The following is a 14,914-nucleotide window of genomic DNA, read 5'->3' as shown; positions in this document are numbered from 1 at the left end:
AAAATGCAAAAACTAAATGACAATATGAAATACAGCATAAAACTGAATTTAGTAACATGGCATAACAGACTTAAGGCCCGTTCACACCAAGCACGATAACTATAAAGATAACAATAAAGATATAGTTCTAAAAATCGTTCTCAATATTAAAGAATAGCAAAGTCCACACTACAACTATAACGATAAAGGCATAGAGAAACGGTCTCGTTGGAATCATTTTCAGAACGATTTTTTTTTCCAGCTGATGAACGATATAAACATTGACATCCAATCAGAATCCATCCTGCTGTAATGAGCTCGAGGATTTAAAGCGGCAGACGCATGTGCGCTGAGAATAAACAGATGATATCGTTCGCTGGTGTGGATGCTAATATCGTTATCTTTATAGTTATCGTTCTTGGTGTGAACGGGGCTTAAGCGTGAACACAATTTTTTTTCAGTTTTGCAAAGCACAAATTGTTGTAGTCTAATGACTAGTTTAATGTCAAATTAAATGTGCCTGCAAGCTGTAACCCATAAGCGAATAACTGTTACTGTTACATTCTGGGTTGTCTTTCCCAGGAGTGTTTGTGTGTCAGTGCATACCAAAGCACTTGCTCAGATTGGTCTGTTTGTCGATAAAGACTTTGGCAGACACCACGTTTCCGAAAGGCATGAACATCTGTAGGATGTCCTGGTCCCCAAACTCCTGTGGCAGGTGGTAGATGAACAGGTTGGCTCCTTCAGGTCCTGTTCCACACACACAAAATGTACATGTGTCCATGTTTAGTGAAGTTACATTGGCGTTCAGTCTTTCAGCAGAAGCTTTTATCCGAAGTGACTTACAAATGAGGACAAAAGAAGCAATCAAAACCAACAAAAGAGCAATAATATGTGAGTGCTGTGACAAGTCTCAGTTAGTCTAACACAGTACATTTTGGCAAACTTCTTTATTATGTTGGCTTGGCAACAAGCCAACATACTGTTATGCTATTTAAACTTCTTCTTTTTTTTCTTATTATTATTTTTCTGACAGAAATTCTAAACGCTACTCCTCCTAGGGCTTTAAAGCCACAAGCCCCAAACTCGGCAGACACCTGCGGGATAGAGCGGTGATGGTTGCTATATCTTTTCAGACTGATCAGACTTAAAGGTTTTTTTTTATTAATTTTTAAATGTCAAAATTCATTACCCATAGACTTACATTGTCTGAGAAAAATTGCGCCCCTACAGTTGCAATGACATTTAGGGGCGGAGTCAGGTTTCGTTTCACTTTTAAACTGGTTAAAAATACTGCTGCTCAGCCCAGGCTGTCTACACGGAGCCGAGAACTAGCGAATTCATTCTTATTTAAGACCTTTTAAAAACGCGATTACACGCAATCCACACGTTAGAACACACCAAGAGCTAAATTCAGATGTTTCTGAACTGTTTAAAGTAATAACATTATATATTCGCGGCAGCCAACTGCTCGCGAGCTGGCGATGTATTTCTCTGAACACTTGAAGTCCACAGAGAATTTACAGCCTTTCGCATTAAAACACTGCAGCGAAACGGCACAAAACAATTAGAATAATATATTATATGGTTTTAAAGTAGTTTCGGCCACTGTCACGCTGGTCTTAGCTGGTTTCTAACTGAATCATCATGCTGAACGTCACAGATGAGCTCGCGATGTATTTGTCTGAACACTTGAAGTACACATTTACAGCCTTTCACATTAAAACACTGCAGCGAAACGGCACAAAACAATTAGAAGAATATATTACACATATGAAAATGAGTGTTTATATGTGCTTGTGAGATTTCTCTGTCAGGCTTAACGTCGCAGCAATTGCTCAGCGTTGCATAACATGGTAAAGCAGGGAGCTACACTGAGACCAAAAGGGTCGCATGCATCACTGATTAATTTTGTACCTACTTATGTGTTATGCTATGATTTAATATGACCATTTATTAAAACAGAAATGTGTATTTTAAGAATACGTTTTATAACGTGCTCCGAGCATTCAACACATCAAGTTGGCTTCAGCCCCGCGCTGCGGGAAACTGAACTGAGCAGCTGATGGCGCGTGTGCACGAGAGAGAGCCGCGCGTATCGCGGACAGGGACAGCAACACTGAAGAGACCTGTCGTTCAGGACGTTCACTTCCTCCTGGACCTGAACGAACAAATTCAAATCGCAGTTTAAATAAACAGAAAAAAGAGCGAAAAGCAAAAGAGCTCAAGCGCGGTGTTGTTCAGGGAGCAAGCAGAGACGCGTCTCAAAGTCTTCTTGCTTTTGTACCGACAACAAATACATACAAAATATGTCGAAATACCCGTGTTGGAAAGTGTGTTCGAATAAGTATGTGGTTATGTCTTAAGTGAAAGTAAAGATTTGCACAAAAAAAATCGGATGTGTATCATCATAATGGATGCGTTTGTCTCTTAAAGGGACCGCGCCTAATTTACTAGCTCTGCTGTCAGTGTCTTTAATGTATGAAAATGAAAGTAATCACTCACTGCTCTTGACTGAATTACCTTGTAGTACAAGAATTTATCCAAAGTCAATCCAAAAATAAGATAGAATTGTTTTACTAGTGGGTGCAGGCCACTAGTTCATTTATGTAAGTGAGTATGGCAAAATAGTGATCTGTGAAATATTATACCCACTAATTCTTCATACAGTAGGCTACCAGTGAAATTGATTTAAAAAAAATAATAATTAAGGACCTGCCCATGTTTTGCTTAAGTGTTTCTTTCTTTAATTGTTAATGCAACCTTTTCACACCACAGACTGAACCAAATTAAGCATTTCTTGCTTGGTAACTGTTCAACAAAGTATTGATAGTTGTGTAAATATTGTCATACTGACAGTCTGAAGTTTTGGTTGATTCCATTACATATCTTTTTATCAAAGTTATCCGAAATTATCAAGATGAATTTGTTCTGAGTTATTGTCATATATTATTACCAGTTTCTAAACTACAGCAAATAAACTGTGATTATGTGAGAAATGTTGAAGGTGTCTGAATACATTTTGGTTTGATTGTGTATTTTATCTTACAGTGAAGACTATGCAGTGATATTTTACATTAACAAAAACAAACTTAAAAAAAGTAAACATTATGTAAATAGCACAAATATATAAATAGAATGAACATACAGTACAAATTAAACAATTTTAAACAGTGTGTAACTGCATCATCTATACAAACCATTGTGCTTGGACCCCTTATGATCTCCTTGATTTAAAATGCATTGTTTCAGTAATCTTGTGTGTCGTTGCCCACAACGCAACGGTGGCAGGACTGTGAAATACATACACGAGAAAAATAGGCAAGACTTATTTCACATCCAGCTAGACAACCCTGTCATAGCTGTTATCATAGCCCAGGCTTTTTATTAAAAAAAGAAAACAGCAAGGGAGCATGGAAAAAGACTGTTGCAGGTGTATTTTTTTATGGCATTATTATGTGTATTAATTTTGCAGCGGGGCAACTCAATGTTGGGCACACAAGTACTTTGGCTCTTTTGCTCCATGGCCAAGATGGCCAAGCCAACATCAAAGTTAGTTCACTAACTTTTAATTCTAGTTATTATTATTATTATATTTTTTTATAATAAATGAAAAGAAAACAAGTAGATAGAACAGACAAAAAGAATAGAGAACACAAGTGTTAGAATGCCATTCATTTATTTTGTTTATAAATATAAAGAAAAACGCCAGTGTTAAAGGGTCAATTATTATTTTTTTAAATAAATAAAAAGAAGATAGAACAGAAAAAGATTAGAGAATGCTAGTATTTTTTTTATAAATAAAGTCAAAAGAACAGAAAAAGAATAGAGAACACCAGTGTTAGAGGGTAATTTTTTATAATAAATAAAAAGAAAGCAAATAGATAGAATAGAAAACTGAATACAGAATGCTAGTGTTAGCGGGTCATTGGGTTTTTTCTTTATTCTCAAAAAGAAAACAACTAGTTAGAATAGAAATAGAAGAGAGATATAGAGAGTGCAAGTGTTTACAGGTTCAAGTTTTTTATATATATAAAGATATAATGTATTTTTTTATATACATTCTATATGTATATATATTTTTTTAATGCGACATAACCCTGTGATGGAAAGCTGAATTTTCGGCAGCCATTACTTAAATGGTAGTGAATGTTGACTGACACGGATTTGGTTATGGATGTATATTAAAGACAAAAGTTTTACAAAATTTTTTAAGCTGCATAAAAAAATTAAAATACAAAAAAAAGTGCAATGTACTTATTGTGTTTATATTGTATTGCAAAACACCTTTGATGTTATTGAGGAGGGATACTGTTAAGGTTAGGGACAGGTTTGGTGGTATGGATAGGTTTAAGGGTGGGTTAAGGTGTAAGGGGTGGTTCAAGAGTGTTATTATAAATGTAATTGCAGAATTAAAAATATCTAAATTATATATTTAAATGCAAGTACATAGGATCCATCGTAGTTAAGGATGCTAGATTAAAAAATATAAAACCCTTTTTTTCCACTTTTGTCACTGATGTACCTCCATATTTGCTGTGCTACTTAAATGAATTTGAAATGGATGTTATCTAATTTAATCTAGTTCTAGTTTAATTTAGTTGAACTAGATTTCTCCCTTCCATTGTAAGCAATGTCCAGTGTGTGTGTGTCCGTACCCTCTTTCTGGCTGCCTGCAGCGCTCTGTTGCTGCAGTAGGGACTGGCTGTAGAGGGTGGGCAGGGCGGCAGCCGCGTACTGTTGGATCCCTGAGTAGGCCTGTGTGAGAGCGTCCATGGGCCCGGCCGACCCGTTACTCAGGCCTGTGCTGCCCAGCCCGCCATTCAGAGCTGCCATACCTGAGAGCATGTGAGCAACTTTACATAAAACCCAACAATAAAGAAAAAAGAAGTGCTCTTACTCGTTAGCATTTGGACTCAGGGTGTGTTTCTACAACAAAGCACGACACGCACAAAAACAGACAGAACACAAAAAACACAACTACACACGTGAACAGTGAACGTAACACACACACAAACAGCAGAATCACAAACGTCACGCTGGACATCACATCATAAACAGCACCCACTCACACACATATACATACAAACACAAGATAGAGAAAATACATAATATACTGATCGGTGTATGCAAATGAGGAGCGCGCGGCCTACACATGCACACTAATGTCACAATAGCAGCACAAAACTATCACCACAGCGACCCTCAGACACACAGAAACATCTGACCAATCACCTATTTAACCTCACACAGCGGAAATCTACATCTAATTAACTCATTATTCGTGTCAGCAATCTTGGCTGTATTAATTATGGGGAAAACATTAAACTCTTTTAATAAAATACAAATGCATCCTTGGATCCATTAAAAACAGAACCCGACTGCTAAAACAGATGAACATGTGCTTCAGGGAGTAACTCCTGTAAATATATGAGCAGCATAAGCGCAGTCTTTGGGAATACATATGTAAATATACAAATTACTGTTTGTTAAAAACAAGGTTTAAAAGGTTTTGAACAAGTCTCCTTTGCTTACAAAGGTATGTTTTTGCTAACAATGGTATTTCTTTTTCTTTAGCACAAAATTTTAGCACAAAACATATTAGAATAATTCCAAAGGATCATTTATATAAATATATATATAAACCAGTCATGAGTAGAACCAGTCAATAGCAAAAGATACATTGCATAGGACAAAATTATAGATTTTTATTTTATGCCATAAATCATTAGGATATTAAGAAAATATCATGTTCCATGAAGACAATATATAAATTTCCTACTATAAATATATTATAACTTAATTTTTGATTAGTAAAATGCATTGAGAAGGGATTCATTTGGACAGATTTAAAGGGAAATGTTCTCAATATTTAGATATTTGCACACACTCTGATTCCAGAATAGTTGCATCTCGCCTAAATATTGTCCTATATATAATAATTCATATGTCAATGGAAAGCTTATTTATTTATGTATAAATCTCAATTTTGAAAAATCGACCCTTATGACTGATTTTGTGATCCAGGTTCTCAGGTCCTATATATATAAAGCTAAATCAAACTGAGATTATATTTATTATTAGATGAAGAACAGAATTTATTTGAAACAGAATCTTTTTGTAGCATTATAATTGTCTTTTTTGAATCAATTTAATGCATCCTTGCTGTATATAAATGATATAACAATAATCAATTTCTTTAAATATAATTACTGAATGTAATCATTATTGATTTCATATACACAGCCTTTACTTTTAGTAATATCAAATATCAGTACTTATCAAATAATCTGTCAATTATTTCTTAAATTGATCCATTGGGTGTTTATGGTCAATATAATGCATCAGATACATTATTACAGTATATAGTAATACAATATATATATATATATATATTCTAGTTATGGAAGAAATAAAGCACTGAGAAAGGACACTTAAACTACAGAATCCCTTGTGGCAACTCATATTCATAATGTAAAACAACACATCAAATCGTGCTACTATAGAAGCAGTTGTGCACTGTGTACAGAATATATTTTAGTCAGTGTGTGTGTGTGTGTGTGTGTGTTTATAAAGACTGATTCATGAGTATTTACTGATTGGCCTTTTGGCTTGACGGCCTGGAAACAATAAATGATGAGCAAAGTGTTTGGATGGCCAGCTCCCTCATTTATCCAGCAATAATTACAATACTGACCTTTTATATTCAATTACACTATACAGCCTCTTAAATGAGCACTGTGTGTGCGTGTGTGTGTATGTTTGTGTGTGAGACTGAGAGAGAGAGAGAGAGAGAGAGAGAGAGAGAGAGAGATTAATTTAAATGAATTTAAATTGTAGGCATTCTGTTAGAGAGAGCTTGATTTATAAAACCAGAAACCTGGCTGAAAGGTCACTGGGGGAGATAGAGATTTTGTCCGCGTGCCGACACACTGACATATACACATGCACAGGCCACGGAGATCTTTAGCTCATCTATGCATACTAATTACACAGGTACATTTTATTATAAGATGAGTAGTTCCTAGTCTTGAATGCTGATTTGTCAAAACAGCTTTGCAGTTGCGCTAAAATACAATTTGGTAACAATGAAATGCATAACATCTCTTTGCAATCTACTGGAGTAAGTCACAACACCGACAGAAGCCAATATTCAACTATTAACCCTGAAAGATTGTCGTTTCAAACACATACAAATTTTGTTTATTGTCAAACCAAATTATTTTTTATAGGGTTCCATTGAAAGTCCATTCCAGCACAACTCAAAAACAGAACGATTTGTTCTTCTTTGTCAAACAATCAGTGTTTGGGAGTAATTAGTTACAATTAGAAAAAAATGTTACTGTAAATTACAGTTACTTTTAAAAATGTTTAAGGTCTGCTTAAGTGCCTTGAAACACGCAGCATTATTCTATGTGGTGACAATTTAAATTGTAACAGGAACAGAGGGTGGGACATATCGAGCAGCCACGCCCCCTTTTTAAAGTAGCCAATAGTATTTGTTTATATCTGCTCGGGCCAGAGCCGTTGAGCTCGGTAAAGCCACATTTGACAGCCACAGTCTAGTAAATTACCCCCTAAATTCAATATGAAACTCTTAGTAAAACAAAATAGTGGTCATGATCATCCTGAGGCTGTGTAGTTGTAAAAGTATTTAATATATGCCGACTCACACATATGATCCGCTTCGTGCGATCGTGTCTCTGGACCGGAGCCAAAGTCCAGATCAGACTGTGTGCGCTGCCGCGGTTCGCGTGAAACCAGACCTCATTTTTGCACCAATTGAAAGCATATTTACACTGTCTGAATCGTTCCCTATCACCTACATTGTGCACTACGAGCCATTCACTGTACAATATTACTACACTGTAAACAAGTGAGCGATCTCAGCCAGCACTTCAGCAATTCGGTTTCTAGAGAGCATTTGATTGGTCTGAAGATGAAGTACGATGTGACGTCAAAAAAAATCATTGAGCCGTTTTGGCGAATATTCAATTTCAGTTTATGTATATTTTTTAATTGTATGTATATGCTTTATTTTTTTAAGTAACTGGAATAGTTACACTACTAATTACATTTTGAATAGGCTAGCTTGTAATCTGTAACCTGTTACATTTCCAAAGCAACCTTCCCAACACTGTAAACAATTACAGTTGATCTTCCGTACACTATATTTGAGGTGTTGTTCATATGTGCGTTGATCAATGTTCATATGTGAATAAAGCCTAAATGAATCTGTTTATTAAAAGAAATCAGATTCCTTCAAAGGACTTTGATTTAACTCGATTCATATTTATTCCTTTATGTCGTCATTAAGCGCAAATGTTTTGCTGGAATGGACAAAAGGACATAAATCTATCAGGTTTCAATAAAAATACATCTGCGTTTCATTGAAGAACAAAAGGCTTATGGGTTTCATTCAAAATCATTCAAACCCCAAGATAAAACACACACATATACACAATACACACACTCACAATAGTGACAAAACAAGTGCACGTCTATAGAAACACCCAGAGCAATGGTTTAGCAGTGTGTTAGCATGTCTGAAAGTGTGGAGATGTGTCTGATTGGTGCAAACACACTCACAACTACAAGAGATGAGCTACATTTGTTTAGACTTAGCAAATGGATTTGATCTGATCTGATTTGATTTAACAATGAGGCACAGACAGTTTAAATATATCAGCAGGACTAAATGTGAGAAATTCTCGCAGCAAACTCTCACTGAAGCCCAGAGAGATGCCCTCGCTTTGGCCGATGTTTAAAGTAAATTTCCTGAAAAACATTCACTATGTGTGTGTTTGGGAGATAGCTGGCATCTCTATGAGCGGTGGGTGGCTGGTATGAGGTGATGTTGTATGGATTGGGATGGAGAGGCCGATGGACGGTAGTACTCACTGTTGACGCTACCTGCTAGTGCATTTATGTTATTGAGGCCCACGGTGGCCCCGGCCAGACCCTGCAGTGTCCCCAGAGAACCCAGGGAACCCATTGCAGCTGCGGTGGAGTTAGCTGTGGAACCTACTGTGGGGAAAGACAGACAGAGCAGGAAGGAGAGACAGGTGGAGAAATGGAAGAGAGAAAAATAGAGAGATGTTTGAACATATACATTTGCAGAGGATGCTGAAATGGTTAAAGTTACATACATTAAAGCTTTGGTGGAGGTACACAGAGGGAAGGATGCATGGGTGGAAGATTGATTCACTGATAGATTGTAGGGTTGGGTGACTTTGTATCATTAAGTTATGTTCTTAACATCGCAATGATTTTATTGCGCAATTTATTAGGCCATTAAGTTTTCTAAAGAGGGTCACATTAGACTAATTTTGCAATCCTTTCTGGTCCTGTAACTTGTGCATCAAGACAGATTTTTTAAATAGTGCCTCTGATTGCTGTTTCTTACTGTGTATTGTTACATACTGGTGCATGAAAAAAAAAAAAAAGATTTTCCTTTGTGGAAAGTGTGAAAATACACATGCATTATTTATAAATTATTATTATTATTATTATTGTTATTATTATTATGTTTTTTTTTTTTCTTTTGCATTCAGTATGAATTCAGATTTATACATTACTACATAAATTTTTCTGTTAAAAAATTCACCTTAATATCATCAAGGTACTAGAAATTTTAATATATTTTATTTATTTATTACATTTATTTTTAAATATGATGCAGTCCTTATAAAGTGGATAAGGTGGGTGGATAGTCATATGGATAGATATATGGATGCATCATTTGTTTTTGTTTTTTTGTTTTTTTAAAGGCATTATGTTAAAATTACAAAAGAAGAAAGAGACATCAACAACAATACAGATTTTTGCAATCATGACAACAATGATGACAACAATGTTTTCAGAAAAGAGCAATAAAATACAAAGAAAACATCTCTCGAAACAAAAGAACTCTGGAGCATATAAAAGCTTTTCCCTCTGCTCTGCACAAGACATTTGCATTTTTGCAAGTTTGAAAGAAATGTTCAAGTTTCAAAGCAAGACACAAAGATGCTAATCTAACTGGAGAACCACGTGTCACACTTATAAGTGTCTGCTAGTTTCACATTTCATCTTTTCCAAAATGAACGGAGCACGGTTAAAGCCAAAGAGCACAACAGCGAACCGTCAAACATATGAACACAGTCTCCCAAACATGATGATGATGATGATGAACGTAAACCATGATGGATGTTACCCAGGAATTACGCAAACAGACACACATATGCGCAAACATGAAACTTAAGACAACACAACATGAAAACGTAAGAATTCTGATGCAGGACATTCAAACTTCAAAGAGAATGGCGAACTCAACTACAACAGACGAACGGACAACGACGCTACGGTGGAAATGATATCGAACAGGATATCGAAGATGATAATGGTGATGATGGGACGGCCTCTGGTTACCTGGGCTGGCCAGGGCTCCCAGGGACCCTGTGTTGGAGGTCAGGGCGTTAGCGGTGGACGGGCTGGCTGAGCTCTGTGCTGCAGCCGCCGCTGCTGCTAGAGTAGCCAGATTCTGCAACTGCAGAGCATTCATACCTGAAGAGAGAGAAAGTGTCAATGTGTGCGTGTGCGTTAAACTAAAGGAACCACATGTGCTACAGAATGCTCTACGCGAGCAGGTATTTGTGTGAAAAAGTTAGTGGAGTTGTGTGTAGAGGTGTTTCGAATTGAAGGTCTGATTCTATGCATGAGCTCGGGTGCATCTACTCCAAAGGTGACTCTAGATTAGTGTGTTTGAGGCACGGCTACATGCAGTGGCCATGACGCCAACACACTGCGGGAAGTGGCTTGCAGCCAAGAAGGACAGAGATTGGAAGTGGAACAGGAAAATGCACAGCATGTGTCGTATATACACGTAAAATGTATATACTCTATACTATGAGGAAGCACGCACACACAGAGAAAAAAAAACACGCACAGGAGACACAAGACTTGTTGAGGAATTATAGGCCCTGTCCCCAAATGCCACCAACTTATGAGTCCATAATTTGGTGACTAGACCTCAATTACGGTCTGGTAGTCATCCCAAGTGTTGGCTCGATGAAAGTGTGCAATAAGAGAAGATTGCCAGCACCCTTTTGAAAATGAATAAGTATCAAGTGAATACCTGAAAGGTGACAAGTACACATTAATGTTTGTGAACTGAGACTGAAAGCAAAGGCTCAAATGCAGGATCTGAAGCCATCTGGAAAAAAAAATGATTTGTTTTTCCAGCCTTATCCCTTTAGACAGAACTAGCGTGTAATCTGAATTGGTCAGACAGTGCTCTGGGGATGCCACGGTTGTCTGCCCTCCCAATCCAGTGAGCAAGCAAGAGAAGCGCATTAAGAGTCTAATTAGCACATCACAGAAGGTGATTAGAGACAGGAAATCTACCTCTAATTGCAAAACAAAGACCAGGTCAAGACATAAGGGCAGAGATGATTCCATAATGTTACAGGTCTTGAACAGCAGGTTTCAAATCAGCATGAAATGGCTCGCAAGACTCAGTCCACTTTCATTTTGTGGCATTTCCAAAACAAACGAATATCCAACAGTGAAAAGAAAGAAAAAATTGGCCAGGACTTGGGAAAAGTGGTCTCAGCCTAGGTGGTTTGAAGGAAGGGTTTGAAAAACAAGAGTAATCTGTTTTAGTTACCACATTACAACAAAATATTATGAGGGCAAAAGTTGTAATTATTTTGAGTAATTGTTCAGAGTAAAAAAACGTTAAAGGTCAATTAAATAGGTCATTTCTGAATTCATGGTTCAAGACTTTAACCTTGAATAATATATAATATAAAAGAAACTAGAAAAAGCTTCATTGGATGAGAAAGTGCAATGTTGGGAGGTCAAAAAGGGAGGTTACAACAGAAATGAACTATGAAATTGAGGGCTTTGTGACCGCCTTTGTGCTTCTGAATAAAGCGGAAAAGGAACCATTTTGAGTTTTTGGCACACAAGTGTCAGAAAATGGGCATTGAGTATTTGGCACAATGTGAGTTCTTTGGTTGAGAAGGGCTCTTCTGCTAGTGTGTGTGAGAGAGAGAGATCCACCCATGCAGTATGTTCACACTCTCGGAGTACTGAGCGGAGAGAGAGGTGTCAGGAAAGAGGTGATGCTGGCTCTCGCTGAATGTGCATCATGTGTAATGGAGCTCCTTATGGCTCTTAACTCCACCCACAGCACAGACACAGCAGATGTCAGCTGTATATATCGTCTGCCAATCATAGACCGTTGCCAAGCGACAGATGGAGGGGCCCAAAGATTTCACAATTCAGCCGAGAAAAGCCTTAAAATCCTGTTGAGTTAGAGAGCTCCTGGCGATTCGCACTTCAAGCAGTGTCTCAAACAGACTTATATGTTTGGTCATATTGAGCAGGTTTATTGCTTGGGTTTATGCAATGGTCTACTTTGAGCTGTTTAAATAAAAAAAATTGAGGTAAATCCATATATGGAAAATCAAGAAATATCGCATTAAGTTTAACATCAACACAGTCATAAGTCATTAAATGAACCTGGTAAAAAAGTCTTGACGTGCCATATTTAAATGTCAACATGTATATAACATTCTGTTCAATTTTCATTTTATGTAAAACAGCAGCTTGCACATTTAAAAATATATATACCTTTCTGTTCCACGAAAGAAATAAGCCAAACACATTTGGAATGACGAATGAGGAAATTATTTTAATTTCTGGTTGAATGGTTCCTTTAATCCCGCACTGACACATTGCTGTACATAATCTGTAAGTATAATAACAAACCACTTTGTCCATCATGCTTGACCAATTCCCATTCATTCCCGCGAATAAACCAGTATGATTAAAAGCCTAAACTAAGCTGTATTGGGGGAACATATTGCTTTAAAAAATGAGGTCCAGAAAATTCAATTGTTATGTTAATGTGGGAATTTTTCGCTCTTTAATTGTATGATGACAGCTGCTGCTGCACTGGCTCGATGTGAACCTCATTTTCGCTGAGTGGCTGTCACAGATGTACCACTAAACTTAAACGAGAGCTTCCAGAACTCTTCATAATGGTAAACAAAAACACCACGGTCATGTTCAGCCTCTCCACAAGAGCCTCCATTAATGAGGAAGCCACTCTCTGGTGTGCAAAACTGTTGTCAGGGGGGAAGGCTTTAGGAGATAAAGGCACTCATCCTACACACACTGTAAGCCATTTTGGATGCTAATACGTTCTCTTTCTTTCATCCTTAGCGGCTGCAATTAGGCGAGAGCGCGTGCTATAAATATTTCACTTTCCTTGAAGGCCTGGCAGCTTGATAAACAGACCACAATTAAGACCTGACAAGAACAGAGATGCACACTGGGAATGTAACACACAAGACAGCGAAAAAACATTCAAAATGGAAAAAAGAAGGAAAGGAAAGTGAGCAAAGAGGGCCTTCCATTTTTTGTTGCATCTAGTGTGATGTTGGAGTCATAAAAACTGTCAAAGAGAGAACAACACGCACCTGTCTAACAGCCAGAGTAAGCAGGAACTCATTGGCAGATGTTTTAAAACACTAATCATATTCCAAGAGTGCTAAACCAAGTCAGCGTGAAGATAGAATAACATATCACGTTTCTTCGACAAGGAATCCATCTTTTGTTGCTGAATTCTCTGCAGGTTTCTGGTGAATTTAAGTGGTGAATATAAGTGGCCGATTTGGATAAGGGTACTTTAATTTGTCCTCTTCTTTGAAAATGTGAAATGTAAAAAGCTGAAGACATCTGAGGGGTTGATGGGGCATATCATCATGATTTAGTCTCCCAATAAGCCTCACAGAGCTCAGGCAAGGAAATATGATGGGATGATGAGATAAACTCCTCTTCCAAGAAACAACAAAAAAGGGTTTGATGCAAATCAGACCAGTTGTGGAAAGAACAGCTTTTCTGTGATCAAGTTTCAGTTCATCATCAAATTCTGACACACACTCACACACACACATTACTCACAAACATTACAAAGCGTCCAGGTGTGCTACACATTGTCAAGTACTCTGCAGCATGTTGAATCTAAACTGGGGCAGGATGAGAATGTTCTAAGACGAACCTCTGCCAATCCTGGATCTGCTCAAAGTTGAGGTGTCAAACTGTTTTTTTTTCTTTCTTGTAATTAATAGCAGGGTTGAATGGTTTAGTAGCAGGGATGGAAGTTAAGTTGAGGATTTACAATGGGGCTAGTTGGGTTAACAGATGTGAGTTCAGTATCTCACCTGCCATTTGTTGAATACCACTGAACGCTCCTAGGTTACTGGAGGAGGTCGCTTGTTGGAGCAACTGTGAGAAATAGAGACAAAAATAGACCATTAATGTGTAATCATTATTACGTATTGGCTTATGGTGATGGATATATAAGGATAATGTTTGAAGGAGCTAGTGTTAAATGCTAAATATAGATGAAACATTGTGGTTTGTTTTCATGTTCCATGCTGTCTGGAGTGACACTATAGAGCAGTCTGTCAACAGTGAAGCAACACAAAAGCCTCTGTCTGTTAGGGTGTGTTTTTTTAGCTACTGGTGTTCCTCAAGTATTAGGATTGGGCCCACTCTAGTTTTGTGTTAAATTAAATATTTAAGTGTAATAAATGCATTCATACCAACAAAATCATAGCCAATTAAAATATATTTGCTCTCTTATACACAACATGTGTTCTGTCTAATGTTAATAGCACTTTATAGCGCAGCACAACAAAAATTGACCAACAAAACAGCTTGTGACATCACAGATTAGGGTGATGCAGCTAGCTAGGACAAAACTCAGTTTAAGGTTTAATTTAAAATGTAAACATTTGATTTTTTTTTTTTTTTTTTTTTTTTTTTATTGTTGAAAGCTTTAACACAGTGAGGCTGTTTAACATACTGTGTTAGAAAAGTTATAAGGCAAAATTAATATATTCCATATGCATAAAATAATGCTAACTGTGGAGTCTGTGGT

General features: G+C 37.1%; 1 protein-coding gene across 29 annotated transcripts in view; it reads right to left on the bottom strand.

The window, feature by feature from the left end:
* celf2 (cugbp, Elav-like family member 2) overlaps positions 1–14,914 on the bottom strand; it is a 143,504-nt gene that overhangs the window by 6,581 nt on the left and 122,009 nt on the right. For 6 of the 29 annotated variants that reach the window (XM_052554744.1, XM_052554752.1, XM_052554737.1 and 3 more), the window contains 5 exons: positions 14,193–14,256; positions 10,390–10,524; positions 8,881–9,006; positions 4,638–4,835; positions 586–729 (listed from right to left, as the gene is read on the bottom strand). In XM_052554744.1, the coding sequence (XP_052410704.1) occupies positions 586–729; positions 4,638–4,835; positions 8,881–9,006; positions 10,390–10,524; positions 14,193–14,256 (667 nt within the window). The remainder of the gene's footprint in view (positions 1–585; positions 730–4,637; positions 4,836–8,880; positions 9,007–10,389; positions 10,525–14,192; positions 14,257–14,914) is intronic. The other 23 variants (XM_052554765.1, XM_052554756.1, XM_052554762.1 and 20 more) reach the window with 13 other exon arrangements.

Source organism: Carassius gibelio, chromosome B4 (assembly GCF_023724105.1).
Source record: "Carassius gibelio isolate Cgi1373 ecotype wild population from Czech Republic chromosome B4, carGib1.2-hapl.c, whole genome shotgun sequence".
Lineage (NCBI taxonomy): Eukaryota > Metazoa > Chordata > Actinopteri > Cypriniformes > Cyprinidae > Carassius > Carassius gibelio.
The sequence above is the reverse complement of the archived record's forward strand: the minus strand, read 5'-3'. Positions and strand labels throughout refer to the sequence as shown.